Below are 24289 nucleotides of genomic sequence, written 5' to 3' on the forward strand. Positions count from 1 at the left end.
CAACTGAATGCCTTGTTTTTGGAACAGTTATTGAAAACAATCGTATTTAACATGAATCGAAATGGTATATATATATATATATATATATATATACACACTCGGGTTTTTGTTATTCAAAAGTAATAAACTAATGAATTCAACGAGGTTGTTAGATAGTGCTCAATAAAAAAGAGCTAATAATACTTATTTATTGTTAAATAAACATGTTTACATCCTGCTGCTACAAACAGCCATTTGTTTCAATCAAACAACAGATATCATCAGGCAGCGACTTGACTATTCAAATGTTCAATGCGGGATGTAAACATGTTTATTTAACAATAAATAAGTATATATATATATATATATATATATGCTTAGTTATATTTTTTTTGAAAAAAGGATTCCAGCAGAGTGCTCTATTATAAGGAAAAAATTCCGAAAATAAGAGCGTATTATTTATATTTTTATCTACAGAAAGTTTAGATAAGTCATCAGTACCGTCGGTTTCAAATCTGATAATAGGGAACGTTTTAGATACCAATATCAAGCTCTCTTCAGTCAGAAAAACGCAAAATTACATATTCATTAACGTTTTGTTTATATTTCAAGTCCTCCTTAGAATCAGTGTTTTTTTTTCTTTTCAAATCAATCATTTCTAGAAAGTATTGAAATAAAGACAAAACGTTAGTAAATATATGAATAATTTTGGTTCTTTCCTTTTTCCATCATGTTGGAATATTATTTCCATAATATATAATTTATAATTAAAACAGCGATAAATATTATCCTTATATTAGAACATAAAGAGATAATAAAAAGCTCAATATACTAGATAGAGCAATTAAAAATCCAGAAAAATTGATGAAAATAAAAATTAAATAAATTACAATATTTATTAATCCATCAAACATTCAAGCAAGGAATTATAATAAAAATCTTGAACATAGGGATTCTCAATGATACATTCTGCTCATAAGATTAGTAAAAATTGTATCACTAATAAGCATGAATTTGAAAATTAAAAAAAACTTTTAGATGGCATTCTCAATAAAATTGGATAGAATCAATTTTAAAAAGTACAACATTAATTTGATTTTATTTAATTCTATTAAAAATGCCTTTTAGTTCACAAAAAAGTTTTTCATTATGTACTTTTAAATTTGTGCTAATCAGTGATACATGTTTTACTAAAGTTTATCCTGTCGAAAAAAGCCTATCTTTGAAAATACATGGGTTAAGTATTTTCTTTAATCTTGTTATATATTCTTGTTTGAATAAATTTTAATGTTAATCCATCAAAAATTCTATTTTTTTCATCAGCAATTTTTCTTGCTTAAATTTCTTTTAATCTGTCAGTCATATCCAAATGTGATCAGCCAAGTACTTTAACCACTAACAACCTTGTTACTGAATAAAGAAACTATACTACTATATATATATCATAAAACTTGATCAATCTACATGATTTTTGGAGTAGTTTTATTTTCAAAGAAAATTATTTTTAAGCAATTAATGGGAATTTGTAGGCATTACAAGATAAATCTAGTAAGTATAAATTATTGAGTTATCCCCCTTTATATATTATTCCTAATTGGAATTCATTTTTGAGATGAGCATTATATATATTAATTTATTTTTATTTCGGACTATTATTCTCATCTTAATTAGTTGTTGTTTTTCATCTTTTATTGGTTTGTTTACTCACAACGTTTCGGCCAACTATTAATTATCCCCCTTTGTTTCCCAAAATTTTTTTTTCAAAATGGCAGACAAGACGGTCACTTTTCAGATTCTGATAAAATTTGATTTTTTTTTTTTTTAAATAAAACTTTTTCACCAATTAGCATGATTTTTTAATATTATATTTTCATTTCATCATATGTACAGACATCATACAGATATTTTTTTTATTTTTGGTTTTTAATATAGGAGGAATTCTGGACAAGAACCCCAAAAAGAAATTGAAATCCTGTGACGTATTGATGATGATAAAAGTTTCATTACTTTTGGTGATATACAAAGAAAAAAAATTATATGACAATGTCCCAAAAATTATGATGCACCTGCCAGCCAAAAGTCGACAGAGAAAGTCGTATTCAGCTTGGTAATTTATATACAGTCTTTTTTGGTACAAGGGTAATCATTCATCCAATGTTATGTATTTTCCAGCATATGATATCATATTGAGCTTTCAACCTGAACATCCACGGCAACCGCAAAGGACGCACTCTACAATTTTACCCTGGAAGAAAGAAAAAAAAAAATTAAATAAATTAGTGATTACAAAGACAAAATTATTAATAAACAAGCTGAACATGCAGGGTCCCCATCTATGAGTGAAAAAATTTACTTTCACCATGACTAATGTTTGTGCAAAATTGCAAACAAATCCAAATTGTGGTTATTAAGAAAAGTGCAAACAAATGAATGGATGAATGATTTAGGGGCAATTGTACCCTCATAATGGCCCCTAGGAGGGGCCAACAAGAGTTATCTCCCAGAAAATATGCTCTGGCAAAAATTTACTTTCACCATCACTAATGTTTGTGCAAAAGTTAAAAAAATTCAACAGATGGTTATTGAGAAAAGTGCAAACAAACAAACAGACGGACAGGTATGAATTACTATGTCGAATCCCTCCTTAGTCGGAGGACCAATAAATATTGCAACTAAACGCATATCAAAGTTCTTTTTCATCTATCATATCTCAATTAACACGAAAACGACTTATTTAAATCAATACAATATAGTTTTGAAATACTGTATATGCAGTAGAGAGCAACGATATAAACATAACTATTTGTATGCCTATAACTACTTTTTAAACAGTTTAATAATAAATTAACGTTCACTGTTATTCATTTGTAATTTTTACTTTCCTACATACATACATATATATATATATATATATATATATATATATATACTAGCATAGAGGTTTGATATATATATATATATATATATATATATATACTAGCATAGAGGTTTGAAGTTGCCAAGGATTGAATGAGGATCAATGAATGTTCCACACTTGTAACACATTTATTATCGAAATCAGTAAAATTGCCCATTTTTACATCAAATTGATTGATTGCCTGTTCTAGTCAGGAACCCATCGCAGTGCATCAGGAGGAAGCTTAACATGCCTTCCTGCAATGACTTATTTTACAAGACATTGTAGTCTACACTGCACTGTATAGAATCTACTGTTGATTTTATGAAATTATTTTTATATAATAAGTTGAATTAAAATTTAAAATGCAAGTCAAGTATCATGGTTTGGTTGTGCTCTAAACAGAAAGATTCATTTTGAACACACCTTTGTCTTATCAAAGAACTTACTGTTGATTCTATATGCTGGGCTGTTCTGCTTGTGCAGACTTCTCAAATGCATTTGTAATGTTAGGCTGTATAAAACTTAAATTTGGTCAAAATCAAACTGTATTTAGTTTAATGAGATTTTTTCGATTATCGATTTTTCAATACTTATCAGAGGTATTCCAATACAAAACCAAACTAAGAAAGCTTGCAGGTACATTTATGTGAAATTTCATAAAAAACGGTCCAGCCCTTTTAGAGTCCATAAGGAACGATCCCACACATACAAAGTTCCTTTTATATAATACTAGCAGGGGTGCCCGGCGTTGCTCGGGTGTTTGGAGGTGTATGCTGTGCAAAAAAAGCAAAAAAATAAAAAAAATGGTTAATTTTTTAAAACTTTGACCCCTATTATGACCCCTTAAAATTTATTGTTTCGGGCTCAAATCACTTTATTAAGTTAGATCCAGGTTCAAGGAACCTATATCTAAAATTTCAAGTGTCTAGACCCAAAATTGTCGGAGGAGTTTGGTAGAGTTCTTAAAGGTCAAATCGTTGAAATTTGACCCCTTAACAGCCAAATTTCTGGCTGACACCCGTCACATCGATTTTCCCAAATCTCAGTACCCGGTATTTCAAATTTCGAGTCTATAGACTAAAAATTGACAGAGTTATTGCGTAGGGAAATGTACACAGACAGACAGATACACAGACAGACAGACAGACACGTTCACTTTTATAGATATATAGACTAGCAGGAAGACCAGATGTTGCCCAGGATTGAATGCAGATCAACAAATTTTTCACACTCCCATATTTTATTGTCATCGAAATCGGTGAAATTGCTTATTTTTCAATCAAATAGATTGCTTGCCTGCTCTAGTTCGGACCCCATCAAGGTACACCAAGAAGAAAAAGCTTTACATGCCTCCACGCAGTGACTTAATCCACAATACATTGTAGTCTACATTGCACTGTAGAGAACCTACTGTGGATTTTGTAATTTTTTATATATAATGGCTTGATGAAAGTTTAAAATGAAAAAGTCAGTTGCAATTGTGCTCTACACAAAAACATTCATTTCAAATGTGCCCCCATCATATCAAAGAACCTACTGTTGACTTTATGTCGAGCCTTTCAGCTTGCGTGGTAATCAAACTTCTCAAATACACTGTAAACAAATAGGCTGTGTAAGGTGTTAACTTGGGTCAAAATCGACTGTCCTTTCTTTCATTGGATCATTTCGATTATCGATACTTATCGAAGACGTTCCGATACAAAACCTATCAAGAAGACTGCCAGGCACATAAAGTACCTTCATGCGAAATTTCATAAAAATTGGCCCAACAGTTTTGGAGTCCATAGGGAACGAACTAAGAAGAAGTTCCTTTTATATAATAGTAGAGAAGAGATTATATATATATATATATATATATATATATATATATATATATATATATATATATATATGGTATGATTTTGTCAATATTAACAGTCATTAATTGATAGAAAGAATTTAGGCACATTATTTTGCAGGGTTAATTTGAAAATTAAAAAAAAAAAAAAGTTACAAAATATTTGATTAAATGGTTAAAATCATTTTTATTTTCTGAAAGTTTCAGTGTAAGACACCTTTTTTTTTCAAAGATTTTTTTTTGTTTTTGTTGGACGATCAACAAAATTAAGATGATAAAAAAAAAAAACAATCTTCTTCAAAAAAGGTGTCTTATACCGTAAGGCTGAGAAAAGAAGAAGAAAAAAAGCGATTTTAATCATTTTATAAAATATTTTATCCCATTATTTAATTTTCTAAAATTTTCTAATTAATTAAAGTGACTTCATAAAAAAAAAAAAGGATAAATTACCAAAACCTTTTTTAGAGTATTATGTCCATTAAGATTCAAGGGAAGTAATTTAAATGAAAACTATTAGTTTTTAAAATAATAGATTTAGCTAATATCCAATACAATGCAAGTTCTACATTGAAAAATAATATATCAAAAATCATAGTTGTTAGATGGTCCAAATATAAAAAGGGGATGGGAAATAAAATAAACATGTAAAAAAAAAGTTTACATTGGTACTTGTACAGTTTAATCAAGAGATTAAAAAATGAAAAAAAAAAAAAAAAAAAATGTTATATTGCACGTATCCATTATGGAACGAAGTTCTCCAAAAAAAAAAAAAAATTCACTTAATTTCATCAAGTAGTTTTTTTTTTTTTTACAGCGAAAAAACAATTTGTTATGATAGCAAGCAAAAGGTTTGATTTTTAAGAAGAAAAACTAGTATTAAAGATGGGGAGGGAGTGTCGGTGCTTTAACTGGAGTTATCTCCCCGTGGCATGTTTAACAAACTCCATAATGGCTGACTTCAACGCGCTCTCATAAGAACGTATTTTTCCGCTGTAAAAAAAAAAAAAATACTCAATCAAATTAAATTTTTTTTCAGAGATCTTCAGTCCAAAACGGATACGTACAATATAACCTTTTTTTTTTTTTTCGATATTTTCATTTTTTAATGTCTTGATTAAACTGTACAAGTACCTTTATATTGAATATTTTTCCAATTTTAAAATATCAATTAAATAACCAAAGAATTTAAATTACAATTCAATAGAAATAGATTTAAAAAGCTTTATATACTCTGTGAATATGCATATAATTGGGATGTTCGTTTATTTGAACCAGTAATGTAACAGTTTTATATACAACATAATCACGTTGACATACCAGTTCTCACCAAATCACCAAAGTTAAACCTGGCCAGTTCCAGACGGGTGATTATTTGAGAATGCTAGGTACTGTATGTGCTCTCTGCTTATCTAGGCATCGTTTCCAGTTGTCATGAAATTATATATTTGCAATTGACATTGAAACAGTGCCGACTCAAGAGAAGTGTGGTTGGAGATTGTGCAAAACTTCAAGCACAGGCATCCTTCGGTGGGTTTCAATAGTCTGACAAGACTAAACGGAGTCTTTTTTTTTTTTTTTTTTTACAACATAGTTTTGAAGTATTGCATATATAGTAGAGAGCAAAGACCCAAACATAATCATTTGTATGCCTAGTTTGTATAAGTATTTTTTAAACAGTTTCTAATAAATTAATGTTTGGTGTTATTCATTTGTAATTTTTACTTACCTATTTATATACAGCTATATATTATATTTTTATTTTATTTATATTTTACTTACCTATTTATATACAGCTATATATTATATTTTTTCTAAAATCCGATTGCTGCATCGGAAAGGCCAGTTAAAAATACATAATATACTTTGTTATTTTCTTTAATTTAATCCCTTTTTTAGAATTTATTAGACAAAATTTAACTTTTATTTTACCGTGCCAATAAATATGATCATCACTGTACATGCAACAGACAAAATCCCCCGCTCCCCCACTACATTACAAAACTACTCACTTCTTCTAACTTGCTTTTTGGCACTCGGCATATACAGTTTGTTTGAAAGTTGGTGTCTCTTGTTTGGATGCAGCGTAGACAACACAGGTTTTCATAACCTTGTTTCTTCCATTTGGCAATCAGATTCTTGTCTGCAATGGCTTCTCGTAAACAATATTCATAAAGTTCTGGAGAAAAGAAAAAAAAAAAGAAAAAAAATCAGAATCCAACAAAATTTTTGTCCAAGCTTTTGAGATGAGAAATTATTTACATTGTTTTTTTTTTTTTTCTGGTGTTTTAGGATGTTTGTTTTGGTTTGTTTTACGGCATATAGAGTTATTTAATGCTGAATGTTGCAATATTTTCAATATAATGAAGAGTACGATTAAGGAAAATTGGAAGGTTCTACTTAAACATTAAAACGTTCCCATTATATAAAAAATAAGAGTGGGGTGCAATACTTTTGATATAATAGAAGGGTACGATTAAAGAAAATTAGAAGGTTCTACTTTAAGACACTGGCAATAGGAACTGACCAATAAAATGGAGCCATGTTCTGCTAGTAACCAATCAGAAACTGGAATCACTCCATAAAAATACTGGATGTTAAATTCTTGCATCTAGTTTTTCATGTGCACACAAGAAAGATCTTTGCTCTTTGCTTCCCACAGAAGCCAGTATCTTCAGACAGACTAATCTGATAGCATCAGAATTGGGGCATTTGGTTTGTTTGTTTATCAATCCTTTCTTTCACGTATATCATTGAGTTGTAATATTAAGATGCAGGTTTGTAAAAGTAAAAGTTAAAATCAGGAATTTCACTTTTCTTTTTTTTTTTTTAAATTTTCTTTCTTTGAAGATTGTAACGCTGGGTATGGGGCAGCCAAACCAGCTGCCAACATTCCCTGCTTTTTATTGAAACCAACCGAGAGCTCTTTTTAGTATCCTCGCTGTTCCCTTAAGTGCAATTGTCTGGATCTCTTTTGCACTTGGTTCACCAGGAATATTAGTTAGGTAGGATTTCAGGTTCTTCTTCATAAGTCCTGTGGCACCTTGGTATGATTGATATCTCCCTAAGATTCCAATTTCATTTTCATATTGTACATGAGATCTGGTGACGGTGATGATTGGTCAAACGATGTGAACATTAGGCAAACAAACAAACAAACATAGTGGCATGTGTAATGTGTTCTAGTTGAAGGAGTTTCTGCATATGAAAATAAATTTTTGCTGAACCGTCCCCTTTAATAATTAAATACACTACCACATTACATTCATTAACCCTTATCGCTGAGTGACCTTCGGACCTTGATAAGTGGTGACTCCCTTGTAAAAAAAAAAAAAAAAAAGAAAAGAAAAAGATAAATAATCGACTTGGAAAAAGGAAATGCTTACCTCTACTTATAGCATGTCGTCTGTAAAAAAGGTCATATATGTATCGAGATCGCTGGTGATGAATTCGGAATATGGGCCACAAGGCTTCGACTTTCCGTTTACCTTCATGGGGCTCAGTTTCCGCTGAAATTAAAGCAAATTTAAAATGCTTAAAGACATTTTAAGGTATTTCTCCTTTTCATAACAAAAATCTAACATTATTTATAGCAACACTCTCACGGATATTCTCACTCCAAAAATCATCAAAATATTTCAACCACATTAGCTTATTGCCTTCTTCCACAATAAACAAACGAAATCTAGGCAAATCAGAAGTATATCCAACTCTAACTCAGCAGCAAACTGTGTTTGATCAGATTTAGTTCCTGATATTTAAGACTTCCGGCTTTGAGTCACTTACTCTTCTGGTTTCTTATGTTCATACTAATTTTCATTTATTCATTGATTAAATTGTTAGTTGAAAGTACAAAACAGTTAAACATGTTAAGAATGGCTTTCTAAATAATTTTCTGCAGTTTACAGACAGTTCTGAAATAACATTATTTAGAAAGCTAGGCGCTTCTACATAATTGGAGTGTGATTTTCGGAAATCGTAAAACTGAATTTCACATGAAAACAATGGTATCTATGTATTCTTTGTATTTTTAAGAAGATTATATCCAAAAATTACAAAAATTGATAAGGTATAAAAAATTTTATTAAAGGAAATAAAAATAGAATTTGATGAAAACGATCATAAAACTCAGGAGAGTTCAACAAGGAGGTAATTTTCTGTTCGAATTAAACAAGATGGCGGCAATTTTTCACCTGCTAACATGATTAAAGTTGTTTTTTTAATAATTCAGTTAATATTCAGGTCATTTTGACTGCATAATTGGAAGCTACCATTGTAACTTATAAGAATTGACAAAAAAAAAAAAAATCAGTTGAAACCATTGTTTTTTTATCTGAAAACTTCATCTATCGACTACAAAATCTTGTCCGAATAGTGTAGAAGCATCGAAAGCTATTCTTAACACAGAGTTAACTATTATGTACTTTTACCTAACAATTTAATCTATATATCTATAAAAGTGAAAGTGTCTGTCTGTGGGTCTGTGTACATTTCCCTACACAATAACTCCGTCAACTTTCAGTCTACAGACTCGAAATTTGATATACAGGGTAGTGAGATTTGGGAAAATCTTTGTAATCGGTTGTCAGCTAGAAATTTGGCTGTTAAGGGGTCAAAGTTCAACGATTTGACCTTTGAGAACTCTACCAAACTCCTCCAACAATTTTGGGTCTAAACACTTGAAATTTTATATATAGGTTCCTTGGATATGGATCTAACTTAATAACTTGATCTGAACCCAAAACAATAAATGTTAAGGGATCACAATAGGAGTCAAAGTTTTTAAAAGTTTGACCTCTGCGGTCTCTACCAAATTACTAAAAACAATTTCTGGTGTAAACATTTGAAATTTTACATAAAGGGTATTCAGAGATAGGGCAAGCTTTTTAATCGGTTTGGGTCGAACATTTGAGCTACAAATATATAAAATCTATGTATGTATGTTTGCATGTCTGCCTAAAACTTTCGACAGAGGCGACGGATTTTCACAAGATCAGTATCATTTTGAAGCTCGACCCTTCAGATAACAAATACTGAAAAATTGGCTAAAAACATTAATTTCTTCACTCTCAACTAGGCACTTTTCTACAGGAAGGGGTTGCTTTTTTTTCGCTGATATTTTCAAAAGTCATCCCTCTTTTCGATTGACTAGCCTTAATTTGAACCTACGTCACTTCTGGTTTGGTGGTGGTCGTAACAGCAAAGACGTCACATTTTTGTCACATTCTTTTCCTCCTTCGCAGTACGGGTTCAAATCTGTCTTCCTACTACTACCACTTTTTTTTTTTTGCTCAACACACACATCCAAACACCCGGGCAACGCCGGGCACCCATGCTAGTAAATAAATAAATTTTGAAAACTTGAAATACTTGCAAGTAGTTATATTATGAATGAAATGGAATATCAAGAACTAAACCTGACCAAACACCATTTGTTGCTGACTTTGGTTTGGATATTCTTCTGGTTTGTGAAAATCTTAATGAAATACAATCAACCAGTTTCAGGTACTTGTTATGGTGATGGTAAAAATTGCAATTATACAATCACAGTGTCAAACAACATTTATGAGCCATTATTTTGCCCCATAAAAAAGATAATATAAAAACATAACTATCTACAAGAATAGTGTCCTGTGAAATCAAATTGACAATTACCAGCATATAGGCGTCCAAATAAAACAAAACATAAAAAAAATTGGTAATACCTAGTGTGGCATTGGCCCCGTGAGAGTTATGTTGGCTTCCTCCTTTGGAGGAAGTTTACAGATAATATAAAATTCACAAGCAGTCTCCAACCACATGTATATCCTGGACATAGGAAGATGGCATACAGTGACTAGTATTCCCAAATGGTCACTCATCTGGTACTGGAGAGGCTCTAAGTAGCTTAACTTCAGTAATCTAATGAGGAACAGTGTTTCAACAGGATTTTGCTCCAAACAGTTGATGGGTTTTTGCTTGAATGAAGCAATTTTGGGCATGTGTGCATAATAACCCAGCCATCAAAAATTACCGTTAGATAAAATGACTTTAAAATGCCATGAAAAATTTACTTGGTAGCAAACAATCTCAGCTGACACCGAAAATTACAGGAAATTATCAATAATTTAAGAAAAAAATAAAAGCACATGTTTGGGAATGACTATTTTACAATGGTTTTGAACATCATACTTATTTTAGAAGTTTGAGTAAACTCCCCTGATAAATTCAAAATGGTGGTGTTTGAGGACTACACATCACATTCTATTTCATGTAATCATTTTATCTAACAGTGATTTTTGCTGACTAAATTTTTATACACAAATGTGCAATATTTTTATCATAGATTATCCACATGAACTAGCAACCAATCAAAACCAAGAGAATGGACTACCAAATCTAATATCCCATCTGCCTTATAAACCAACTTTCTAGGTTTCTATCTCAGCTTTCTAGTTGAGCTCAATTGGTCAGACAGTTGAGCACTGACTTCTAAATTTAATAGGTCCAATTATTTTTTTTTTAATGAAAAACAAAGGCAATATCACTTTAATCATTACATTTATTTATTATATCTATCTACTATTATAAAAGGAATTCTGTGTGTGTGTGTGTGTGTGTGTGTGTGTGTGTGCATGCGTGTGAGAGAGAGAGTTCCTTATGGGCTCTGAGACAGCTGGGCTGATTTTTTTTTTTAAATTTCACACAAAGGTACTTGATGTATCTGGAAGTGTTTTTATGTAGCGTTTGTATTGGAATGCGTCTGATAAGTATCGAAAATCCATAATCGAAAAAATCCGATTAGAAAAAAGAAAATCCGATTTTGACCGCAGTTATTACTTTTATATAATCTAACATCACAAGTGCATTTGAGAAGTTTTATCATCGCACAAGCAGAAAGACCGAGCCTATAAAATTAACTCTAGATTCGTTTATAAAACAGGGTAGTGTCCAAAATGAATGTTTCTTGTTAGAGCACAATTGAACCATGATACTTGACTTTTGTATGTTTAACTTTAATTCAAGTGATTACATAAAATAATTTCATAAAATTAACAGTTGGTTCTTTGATATGACAGAGGCGCGTTTGAATTGAATGTTTAGAGCACAACTGAACCAAGATAGTTGACTTTTGGATTTTAAACTAAGTCAAGGCATTATTTACAAATAATTTTATAAAATAAACAGTAGATTCTCTACAATACAATGGAGACTGCAATGTATTGTGGACTGGTCCCCCCTCGCCAATCTTTCACGATAAACACCCGTCTAGCTGAGACCACTGTCAAAAATTTTCCCCACTCTTTATCTGTGCCGAAACCAAAACTTCTTTCTTAGAAGTGCACACCTGTGGAACTCTCTTCCATTTGCCAGTTTCCCACCTGACTGCAACTTGAATGTTTTCAAGTCCAACATAAACAAATTCCTGATGAACCGCCCCCTTAAGTAAGACACTTTATCAAACACCCAATATTAACGATTACTACGGTACTATCCCATTGATTACTGAACATGCAGTAACCTTTATTCATGAGTGGCTTCTGGGCCTTGATAAGTGGTGACTACCATATAAAAAAAAGTCACTGCAGAGAGGCATGTGAAGCTTCCTCCTGTTATACCGTGGGGGGAAGAGGTCCTTAACTAGAGCAATCAATCGATTTGATAAAAAAAATGAGTGATTTTGACAACAATAAAAATATGGAAGGGTGAAATATTTGTTGATCCTTGTTCAATCCCAGACAACTGCGGGTCTCCCTGCTTGTCTTAATTATTTCTCAAGATGATTGGGTGGAGAAGGCAACACGAGAATCACTTCTTCAAAATGATTATATGTATCATAAACAATATACATTTCATTTATGCGTTAAAAAATACATTTTAAAGTTGACAGTTATCTCCTTTGTAAAAAGAAATTGTGACCTTATTCTGCACGACAACTCTCCAATTATTTTACTTTGCTTAAAAGCGAAAAATAGTCAACATCTTTTAACGCTAAAAAAGAATACCTGTTTCAAGGCGGTTAACATTAAACAGAACAGTTTTACAGGTGCTTATTCAGATTGGCACTCATAATGAAAATTTTAAGCAAAACAAAATGCAGAAAAGTCTTTATGATGTACGTACCCGTCACAGAATGAAGATGGCATATTCCAAAAATCAAGCAATTTGACCAAGTAGTTCTTTTTTTTATTTAAGAAAATCAAATTTTACAAGCTGAATGAAACAAAATACTGGCCGCTATGTTTTAAATTTTGCCAAAATTCAAGAGCAACAATTCTGCAAGGAAGGTAGGTTCTCTCTACCATGCTAGAAAGCTACTTACACCTGAAAGTATCCTGTATCTCTAAAAGGCCACCATTCACCTATGTATGGAGTATTGTTGTCACATTTGGGCTGGTGAATCTGCTACTAGTCTCTCACTCCTAGACAGGGTTCAAAAGAGAGTCGCCCACCTGATAGGTCCTGAACTGTCAACTAAGCTTCAGCCTCTGTCCCATCGACAAAATGCTGCATCCCTCTGCCTGTTCTATAAATATTTTAATGGTGAATGCTCTGATGAACTACAAGCACTTGTACCCCCTCGACATAAATATCCCCAACAAACCCGACAAGCAGCAAAATCCCACCCTTTCACAGTAGAGATTCCTAGATGTAAGAAAGCCTTCTACTTCAATAGTTTCTTCCCCAAAACTGCTAGACTTTGGAATTCCCTTCCGGGATTCTGCTTTCCCAACTGTACTGACATGCAGAAGTTCAAGAGTAATGTGAACAGACATCTTGCTGCTCAACTCCCTACATAGTATCCCTGCAACTTATATCCCCTGATAGTAGCCCCCTACATCAAAGTGGCACTGTGCTTTGTTTGGGGTGAAAATGGAATTAAAAAAAAAAAAAAAATTACAAAGATTTTGTTTGTATTCAAAATAATGGAAACTTTTAAATCGGTAAAAATCGTTAAATTTGATTTTCCTAAATAAAAAGAGAAAAAAACTACTTGATCAATTTTGGGTGATTTTTGGAATACGCCATCTTCATTCCGTGACAAGTAGGTGCATTTCTATACAGGTTTTTATTTTCATTTTCTTGAAATGTTAAAGGATGCAATTCTAAATAAGCACAGTTTTACATCATGTTTATGTTCCCTTACAAAGATGAAAATCAAGATACAATGATACTGAAATTTATATCTAGAATCCTTCTTCTAATTTTCATAAAAATTCATGACATGGTTTTGCTTCTAGAAAATGTCTCACAAGCTTTAAGCTTAAGGTGTCTTAGAAAACCTTGTTTAATTAGTGTCTAATGAAAATGGATTTTAATTTTCAAATTAGTTCTCATATTATGTCCCTTAAAAAGCCTTTAAAATATTCAAAAGAAACTGAAATTTGAAGAATGTTTATTAATGTCCAACACATACCTATGGTGAAAATTTCACAAAATTGGAGATACCTCAATCTTCATGACAGCTTCCACCCTCTTTACATAAAACTAAATATATCCCACATTACAAATAATTAAGCTTAGTGAATTCCAAAATTCATAATGATTGATCAGTTAGTTAAGAAATGAATCCTGTATCTACAAATATGTAAACATAAGCACAATTGTCACACATTTCCCCTTTCCGCAGAGTAAACCGACAATACTAAATTATGAAATTGCTTGTCCAAAAGATTGCTGATATCAGCAACAGGCTCTCCCATTAAGACAACTACTTCCTGTCAACTGGAGCTTCAAAAGATATCAGTGATTCTTGCTAGGTTCCAGACTTTGAGATAATCCTTGAGAATACTGATGTTGTCTTCCTTGAAATTGGTTTGATATCCATTTCCTGCATTTATGTAGATCTGCAAGTATTTTACTTGCCATCTTTTTCAAAACTGATTTCGCAACGATTAAACTTGTCTCCATTTCTTCTTTGTTTATTTTCCTTTACCAAGTCCCTCATGGGGAGGCAGTATGATTCCTATTTTTTATAATCAGCAGTTGATCTGAGAAAACAGAAAAGATCACTGGAATCACTTTTATGGTCACCTATTTGCAGTAGACATTATCTCATTGAACAAGGCCCACACGAATGATTTGGTTCGTTGTTTTTGTTTTACGGCATATCAACCCTCTTCGGGTTATTTAATGCCGAATCCAAAGATTTTGAAGAAAATTTTTTTAATAGAATATATTTGTTGTTTTCAAGTCGGTTTCTATTTAACCTATAGTTGGAACCCTAACAGATACTACCACTCCGGGTCAGAGTGGACCTGGGAGCAATGATAATTAAAGGGTGGCTCCACACTCCCCAAAGCCCGCAAGCTGGGGCCTCACCACTGGATATAGTTTAAGGTTTCCGTTCTGCTAGATCTACAGCAGATGTGCTTACAGTTATATCTCATAGGATTAGCAAATCTCTCGACGGAGGCAACTTTTCTAGGGCAATTGCTCTTGACATATCTAAGGCCTTTGATAGGGTATGGCATAAAGGTTTACTTCATAAGATCTCCAGCTATGGTATAGCTGGAAATGTCTTCTCAATTATTAAATCATTTCTTTCTGATAGGTTCATAAGAGTAGTAGTTGATGGGCAAAAATCAGAAGCTCACAGTATTAATGCCGGTGTCCCTCAGGGGTCCATCCTGGGCCCAACTCTTTTCCTGATCTACATTAATGATCTTCCAAATCACATCCTTACATCATTTGTAGACATTTATGCTGACGACACTACCATCTATGGTAGCACATCTAAGACAGTAAACAACCAAGTTCTCTCCAATTCTCTCTCCTCTGATCTTGAACATGTAGTACAATGGGGAAAGGAGTGGCTGGTTACTTTTAATGCATCTAAAACCAAGCTTCTCTCTTTACATCATCAACATTCTGATCCACATCTGGCATCAATTGAAATGAATGGCTCTCGTCTTCAGGAGGCCTCAAGTTTTGACAAGCTTCTGGGCTTGACCATTACTCCTGATCTTAAATGGAACACGTACATCAAATCTGTTGCCAAGACCGCTGGAAAAATGGTGGGATCTTTCTATCGATCCAGTAGATATCTCACTGCTGATGCAATTCTCTATCTATATAAGAGCCAGGTACGTCCAAGGATGGAATACTGTTGCCACATCTGGGCAGGAGCTGCTAGAAAGGACTTGGCCTGCCTTGATAGAGTTCAAAATAGACTTCGTAGCCTCGTAGGAGATGTCCTTTTCTCTTCCTTGCAACCTCTATCTCACAGAAGAGATGTTGCGAGTTTGTCTCTGATGTATCGTTATTTTCATGGAAAGTGTTCGACTGAGCTTCAATCTATGGTCCCCCCTCGCAAATCTTTCACAAGAAACACTCGTCTAGCTGTAAACACTATCAATAATTCCCCCCACTCTTTATCTGTGCCTAAACCTAAACGTAGATTCCATGAACAAAGCTTTTTTATTAGAACTGCACGCCTGTGGAATTGTCTTCCGTTTTCCTGCTTTCCGGCTGACTACAATATGATTGTCTTCAAGTCTAACGTAAATAAGTTCTTGATGAGCCGTTCCATATAAGTTATCAAATTTAACAAATTTTCATTACTAATGATTATTATATTGTCCAATTTCTACTGTACACTCTTTAACCCTTATCCTTGAGTGGCCTCTTGGCCTTGATAATGAGTTGATACCTATGAAAAAAAAAAAAAAAAAAAGAAAAAGTCCAATGTGAACAAGTTCTAATTGAATCGTCCCCCTAAGTAATCCAAGTTTCAAAATTCCCACTGTTTACTATGCTAAAATCACAATGACTAATGTATACCTATTAACCCTTATCCTCGAGTGGCCTCTGGGCCTTGATAAGTGATGACACCCTTGTAAAAAAAAAAAAAAAAAAAAAAAAAAGGTCATATCCAGGACCCCCATTGAGGGACTTTTACCCTCTGCAGGGAGGCAGTCAGTGTATTCTAATGCCCCACCGACAGGGCCCCCACATGAATGAAGCGCTTAACCTATTATCAGACATTGCTGAAAGGTCCGCCAGTAATTTTCTTATAGACACAATCAGTCTTTTCCAAACTTCCATGTAAGTGGAGGCAGAGTAATGTAATTAGCTCATGATGGTGCATGATAACATGCTAGTTTGCATGAATGTATTTTGGGAGTATCAAAGGTTGCTTTATTTCTAGAAGAAAAACTGATTTTTCCAGCCTTACTCGCATTCATCCTCAACTATACATTAATCCAGAGAGAGAGAGAGAGGACTATTTTCTAACTCTACTCAACATTGACCAAACTCAAGAATTTTTTCAATGACTTTTGGCCAGACATTTAGCTTTGTGCTAAATGCTTCTGCTATTGTTGATCTATGGACCAATGCGATGCATTTGCTGCAACCAAAGAACAAATCTCAACAGTACCAGAAGTGAATTAGAAGGCGAGTTAGACAAGGGTAACTTAAAGGATATACTGCATTATCACAGCTATAATTTAGTCCTAGAAACCCTGCCTCCAGCCACATGGAAATTTGGAAAAGACAGATTGGGTCTCTTTCAGCAATGTCAGACAAGAAGCGCTTCATCCTTATGAACCTAGTTCCATGAGATAATGCCCATTGCAAATGTTCCCCCATTATGGACAAAATTCTGTATTGCTGAACAAGCATATTCATTGCACCAGTCCAGGCATTCTCTGTTCTTAGCAGTAAGTATACTTTTTTTGCTTTTCGAGGCAACTGAACCATGTATTGTTCAAGATCCATTCATCAGGTGGAATACCCTTTGTTTTGATCAGGGAGGTAAATGATGCAATCCACTTGATGCATTTTAGGTGGGTTCTATTGAAAGTGGCATGCACAGGAATTGGAATCTTGTTTGGGCCTCATAGGTAACAGCTACGCTGGTCTCCAATAACAAGGGCTCAGTTTTACTTGTGTCGGAGCACTTCAAAATAGCTGCCATAAGTTCTACATGGTTTCTGTTCATCTTGCATCACGCATCTAGTTAATATTTTAGTTCTTGCTTGCTCCATACACAGCTGCCTTTAAACTAGAATTAATGCTAGAGATTAACAAAGATAAAAGTGGCCTTCAATGTGTACAAAAAAAAAAAAAAAAAAAAACGTAAATAAATTGTTAGGGGAAAGTACAGAATAGTTAACAAAGTTTACCTCCATGTTAAGAATGGTTTTCTAAATAATATTTCAACGCGGTAAGTAAACTGCAGATTATTTAGAAAGCCATACTTAACATGAAGAGAGGAGGCTTTGTTAAACATTCTGTACATTCATCTAACAAGTTAATAAATTAATAAATAAAAAATCAGTACAAAACTTGGAAAATCACAAAAGTAAGCTATCCAGAAGTATTTTAATATCCAAAACCAAATCTGATCAGGCATCATTTATTGCAGACTCCAAGTTGGGCATCCTTCTGGTTTGCAAAATTGATTTGGTTACTTATCCAATTTACGACCCAATCTTCGGCAATCTTGTTTTGACATCTGACAGATTACGAAAGCAGCTGAAAGATGCTAAAGCTAAGACAGACGATAAATTCAAAATGCAGCATTCCCCTTTCCCATGTTAAGAATGGTTTTCTATTTAGAAGTTGCCAAAGATCAAGCCATAAACTGGATAAGTATCTTAATTTGTAAACGAGCGAGTGCTGAAAAAAATATCCTCTATAAACCCCAACATTAACCCTAAGTCAAGGGTAGCAATAACAATTTTTTAAGTAGGTACTAGTTCAGAAATAAAACAAAAAATTGCAGAAAAATAAAGGAAACAGCACGTGCACGAGTGGTTATAGATTTTGGTGCTTATTCAGAATTGCACTTATGGCAGAAATTAAAAGTAAAGAAAGATAAATTTTTACATACTTTGCATCTTTATAATCACCTTTAAAATGACTATTAAAAGGCTTTCAAGGTATGTCGCATTTAAATTCTCCCCAAACAAGTAGTTTTCCAGACATAAAGCAATGTAATTCCTTAAGTGATGGCGATTGTTGTACGTGCAAGCGTGCATATTTAAGTGGAAAGTGAGTAAGAATTTAAATAAAATACAGAACAGTCTGTATGATGGTATATACTCATTAGAAAATGAAGACGTCATATTTAAAAAATCATGTAAATCGATCAAATAGTTTTTGTTCAAGAAAATCAAATTTTACGACTAAAGTGAGCCGTAGTGTCTTTGTCAACCATGATGAAATAAGTGGGAGACAACTAAAATTGAAGTGTCAAGGTAAAAAAAAAAATCAGCCTTTTTTTTTTTTTTTTTTACATAGAGGTCACCACTTATCAAAGCCCAGAAGCCACTCGGGGATACGGGTTATTGTGTGTACAGTAATTAATGGGGTAGTGTTGTATTATTCGTTAGTATTGGAGATTTGATAAAGTGTCATTACTTAGGGGGCGGTTCATCAGGAATTTGTTTGTTGGACTTGAAGACATCCAAGTTGAAGTTGGGAGGGAAACAGGCAAGCGCCAGAGAGTTCCACAGGTGTGCAGTTCTAAGAAAGAAGCTTTGTTCATGGAATCTACGTTTTGATTTAGGCACGGATAAAGAGTGGGGAAAATTATTGACAGTGGTTTCAGCTAGACGGGTGCTTTTCGTGAAAGATCGGCAAGGGGAGACCAGAGATTGGAGCTCAGACAAGCACTTGCCATGGAAATAACGATAAAACAAAGACAGGCTCGCAACGTCTCTTCTGTGGGAGAGAGGTCGCAGGGAAGAGAAAAGGGCATTCTCCACTAAGCCACGAAGTCTATTTTGTACTCTGTCAAGGAAGGATAGGCTGTTTTTAGCAGCTCCTGCCCAGATGTGGCAGCAGTACTCCATCTTTGGACGTACTTGGCTTTTATATAGATAGAGAATTGCATCATTAGTGAGATATCTTCTGGAGCGGTAGAAGGATCCCACCATTTTCCCAGCGACCTTAGCAACAGATTTGATGTACGTGTTCCATTTCAGATCAGGAGTAAAGGTCCAACCCAGAAGCTTATCAAAACATGGGGCCTCCCCTAGATGAGAGCCATTCATTTCAATCGATGCCAGATGGGGATCAGAGTGTTTATGATGTAAAGATAGGAGCTTGGTTTTGGATGCATTAAAAGGTAACCAGCCACCTCTTCCCTCACTGTACCACATGCTCAAGATCAGAGGAGAGAGAATCAGAGAGGACATTGTCATTTACGGCCTTTGATGTGTTGACATAGATGGTCGTGTCATCAGCATAGATGTCAACGAATGATTTAAGTACATGTTTTGGGAAATCATTGATGTAGATCAGGAAGAGAGTTGGGCCCAGGATGGACCCTTGAGGGACTCCAGCATTAATACTGAGGGCCTCTAATTTCTGCCCATCAACCACTACTCTTATGAGCCTATCAGAGAGAAATGATTTAATGATTGAGAAAACATTTCCAGTTATACGATAGCTGGAAATCTTATAAAGTAGGCGTTTATGCCATACCTTATCGAAGGCCTTTGATATGTCGTTAAGAGATTCGCTAATCCTATGAGACATAACCGTAAACACATCTGCTGTAGATCTAGCAGAACGGAAACCATATTGCATGTCATTAAAAAGGTTATTTCTGCTGAGGTGGTTGACTACTTCTCTATTTAATATGGATTCCAGCAATTTACTCATGACACACAGGAGACTTATTTGTCTGTACTGAGAGGGAGATGACTTATCACCTGAATTCTTAAATACAGAGCATACTGATGAGGTTTTCCAGGGTGTTGAAAAGCACTTCTCCTTAAGGCAATGCTTAAACAGTTTTGTAAGTATGGGGGCAAGTTCTGGTTGAAGCTTTTTTAACTATAATTGGAATACTGTAAGGGCCAGTTGCTTTACTGGAATCAAGGTTCTTGATTAGCTTGACAACCTCATGCACAGATATTTGTATGTTACCTAGCGTGTTTTGTGTTATAGGAGGAAATACGGGGAGTTGATGGCCTTCATCGCATAGGGTAGAATTTGCTGCAAAGTTCTTGGCAAATAGTTTGGCCTTGTCTGATGCTGACGAGATGACCTCAGGTTCATTGATGATAGTTTGGATAGAACGCACGTTTCTGTTCAGAATCCTGTTTGCTATTTGCCAGAACTGGTGGGAACCAAGCCGCTGCTCAGCTACTTTGGATTTAACAGACTGAGCATATAGCTCTCTTGCATTTTTTATTACTCTTTTACAGTGGTTGCTGGAGGTCCTAAAAGCAGCTTTAGTCTCAGTGCATCTATTACGTTGGTAGCTATGTAAAAAGTGATTTCTGTGCGCGATGGCAGCAGCACATTCTGGGAAGAACCATGGCTGGCTGTTAGGTTTTTGTTGGAATTTTTTGGTATGAATCGGTATATGCCTACAATTAACCATTCAGTCAGGTCTGATACTAGAGAGGACACATCCTTTTTAAACATGGAATGGAGAGATAGATTGGATATGAATGTACGGAAGCTATCCCAGTCAGCCATAGAGTATCGGTATACAGTACGGTGGAGAGGTACCTGAAGACTTCAATCTATATATCTAAAGTGAAATTGTCTGTGTGTACATTTCCCTACTAAACTACTCTGTCAATTTTCAGTCTACAGACTCGAGATTTGACTTAAGGGGTATTGAGATTTAGGAAAATCTTTTTAGTCGGTTTTTAGTCAGAAATTTGGCTGTCAAGGGGTCAAAGTTCAACGATTTGACCATTGAAAACTCTACCAAACTTCTCCGACAATTTTGGGTCTAAGCACTTGAAATTTTAGATGGATCAAACTTTTTAATTTAAAAAATGTTAAGGGTCAAAATTGGGGTCAAAATTTAAAAAAAAATTTGACCTCTCAGCCAATTTTTAGTCTAAACATTTGAAATTTTACATAAAGTGTATTCAGACATGAGGCAAGCTTTTTTATCGGGTTTTGGCCGAAAATTTGGCTGCCAAGGGCTCAAAATGAAAAAGATTTGACCTTTGTGGTCTCTAGCAAACTATTCAGCTAATTTTGTGTCCAAACATTTGAAATTTTACATAATACGTATTCAGGAAGGCAGCAAGCTTTTTAATCAGTTTTGGGGACGAAAATTTGGCTGCCAAGAAGAGGTCAGAATTGAAAGAGTTTACCTTTGTAGATTCTACCAAACTCCTCCGCCAATTTTGGGTTTAAACACTTGAAATTTTAGATGTAGGTTACCTGGACACGAGTCAAATTTTTTAATATATGCACATAAAGTTATGAACAGAACATAGAGCCTGAGCAAATCCGGGCTGAACTGCTAGTACAGTTTAATAGTAAAATCATACATTTTGATTTTCTTAGTTGCAAAAAAAAAAAAAAAAAAAATACAAAAAAATACTTGATCGATTTACGTAATTTTTGGAATATGACATCTTCGTTTTGAAATGAACACCTACATCATACAGACTTTTCTGTATTTTTTTAAATATAAGTGTGATTCTGAATAAGCACCTAGATTTTTATTATTCAATCAATTTACTTCTCCCTGGCATTATTATTATTTTGTACAAACCTTCTCTCATTTTCTGATCCAGTTCGTCTAAAGTCGGTTCAATAAGTTCCCAACCTTCTGGTGGAGGCTTTTTACTTCTGCGTACCTTCGGCATATTCTTCCAAGATTAAACTCGAAAATTATAAAAAGATTCAGGTGTTAAACGTGCAAAATTTAAACAAATATATATATATTTATATGATAAAACTCCAAATACAGGTTCAGTAAATTCAAAAACAATATTTGTATTCTTAGACACGAGAAAACAAACCGGAAGCAGTTTTCTTTTGGATCACGTTCTCGCGAGATTATCGAAATAATAATTATTTCTGATTGATTTATCAATATAGAAATTTATTAAAAGTTTAAATTTATTTATTTATTTAAAAAAAAAAAAAAGTAATATCTGAACATTATTCCGAATTCGTTTGTAAGAAAAAAAAAATGTTATTCTCGACCAAATTGCGTGAAAGGGAGCAGTCATTGTTTTAAAGTGTACTATTATATGACGACGCGCGTGCGTGTGTGTGTGCGCTTTTCTTCTTCTTCTTCTTCTTTTTTTATTAGTACTCTTCTAAAGTGTACCGCGTGTGAGTGTGACCACAAACTCACTGACGTGGTACATCGGATAAGTTCAGACTTCGACAAATGGATTTTTTCAGTATATTGTTTTAAATGTTACGCACTTAATTGACATGTCGAAAATAGTAATATATCCAACAATTACGAAATAGTAATATATCCAACAATTACGAAAATCTATCAAGTAAAAAATTATTTATAGTTAAAAGTAATTTTTATGGAAAATTGGCTAAAATTACATTTTTCTTGTAGACACTAAAAGCCTAGACACATGGAACATAACTCCAAAAAGAATATTTCAATTGTGTCATGGCGCCAAATTTGTTGTCTGTAGCTATAGATTTTTTTTTTATTACTAAAATCATGATAGCAGTTTTTCTACTCGATGAATTTTCGTAATTTTTAGATATATTACTATTTTCCACATGACAATTAAATACGTACTGTTGTTTTTGCTTAAAACGATATATTAAAAAAAATCTCTTTGTCGACTATATCTTAACAAGCAACAAATAAATTTCTACTCAAGGATATTTCGTAATATTTTTTAGGTTCGGACAAAATGAATGCCGATGCTCGAAATGTATAAACATTTTGACCCCTCCTTTTACTTAAAAATTCACCAAAAATCGGGAAATTAACCAATTTTAATGAAATTTTCAGTATTTATAAAATAATGATCACGGAATATAATGAACCTATTATTTTTATTTAAGTCTTAGTGGAAATGTATTATTTTGTTTAAACAAAAAATACCTTTATTAAAGTTATTGTTTTCTGTAGTAAAAAAAAAAATGAAAGAATTTATTTTTGCTTTTTTTATGAAAATAAAGCACCGTAAATTATAATTTAAAAAAAAAAAAAATTTAATTTCTCCAGTAACATTACAAAAAAGGCCGCTAAAGTCCGTATTAATAAATTCGGTATAACTTGAAGAAAAATGAATTTCTTGAATTACCTATATTACCATTGAATTAAGCATTGTTTATTTAATATTTAAAAAAAAAAAATTATAATAGCAAAAATATTTCTACTTTTTTTTTATTTAAATTACAGATTTCGCATTAATTTTATATGCAAGATTTTAATAATTTCCTCGCTGGCATGAATGTGTAGAGGACTAGGATATATAAATCCTAATCCCGTTACAAAAGAAAAATAATGAAACGAATGGAATGAAGGAAACAAAGACTCAATTGCTGGAATAGATAAACGTGTCGTTTATTTATTGTTGAAAAAATGAATGTTTTAGATATAACACGTGTTCATGTCCGCGTGGGTGTAACCATTGTTTGTTGCGGGATTGGTAGTATAGAAGGAAAAAGGAAATGTGTGTTCATCTCACGTTCGGGTCACTATCGTTTGTTCGCGTGTGGGAAGAGAAGTGAGTGATGTAGTGGAAAATGGGAATAATAGTCCAGCGTGTAGACAAAGAAAAAGATAGAGGGCTGACATCAGTTAAACTGTGCGCCATATTAGCCGTCAGCTATGCTGTGGTGTTCTCTGGAACAAGTAGTAGATAGAGAGAGAAAGAGTGAGAATGTCAATCCAG

General features: G+C 33.4%; 1 protein-coding gene across 1 annotated transcript; it reads right to left on the reverse strand.

Moving 5' to 3' along the window:
* Nucleotides 1-1828: 1828 nt before the first annotated feature.
* LOC145254828 (protein BUD31 homolog) lies at nt 1829-22455 on the reverse strand. The gene is made up of 4 exons (XM_080113660.1): nt 22177-22455; nt 8099-8221; nt 6725-6891; nt 1829-2224 (listed from the first exon to the last, which is right to left on the reverse strand). Exons 1-4 carry the CDS (start codon nt 22268-22270, stop codon nt 2174-2176), a joined length of 435 nt encoding a protein of 144 aa, XP_079969786.1. The 5' UTR covers nt 22271-22455; the 3' UTR covers nt 1829-2173.
* Nucleotides 22456-24289: the final 1834 nt, after the last annotated feature.

This window comes from Euprymna scolopes, chromosome 30 (assembly GCF_053919585.1).
Source record: "Euprymna scolopes isolate OS-2025 chromosome 30, ASM5391958v1, whole genome shotgun sequence".
In the NCBI taxonomy this organism is placed as follows: Eukaryota; Metazoa; Mollusca; class Cephalopoda; order Sepiida; family Sepiolidae; genus Euprymna; species Euprymna scolopes.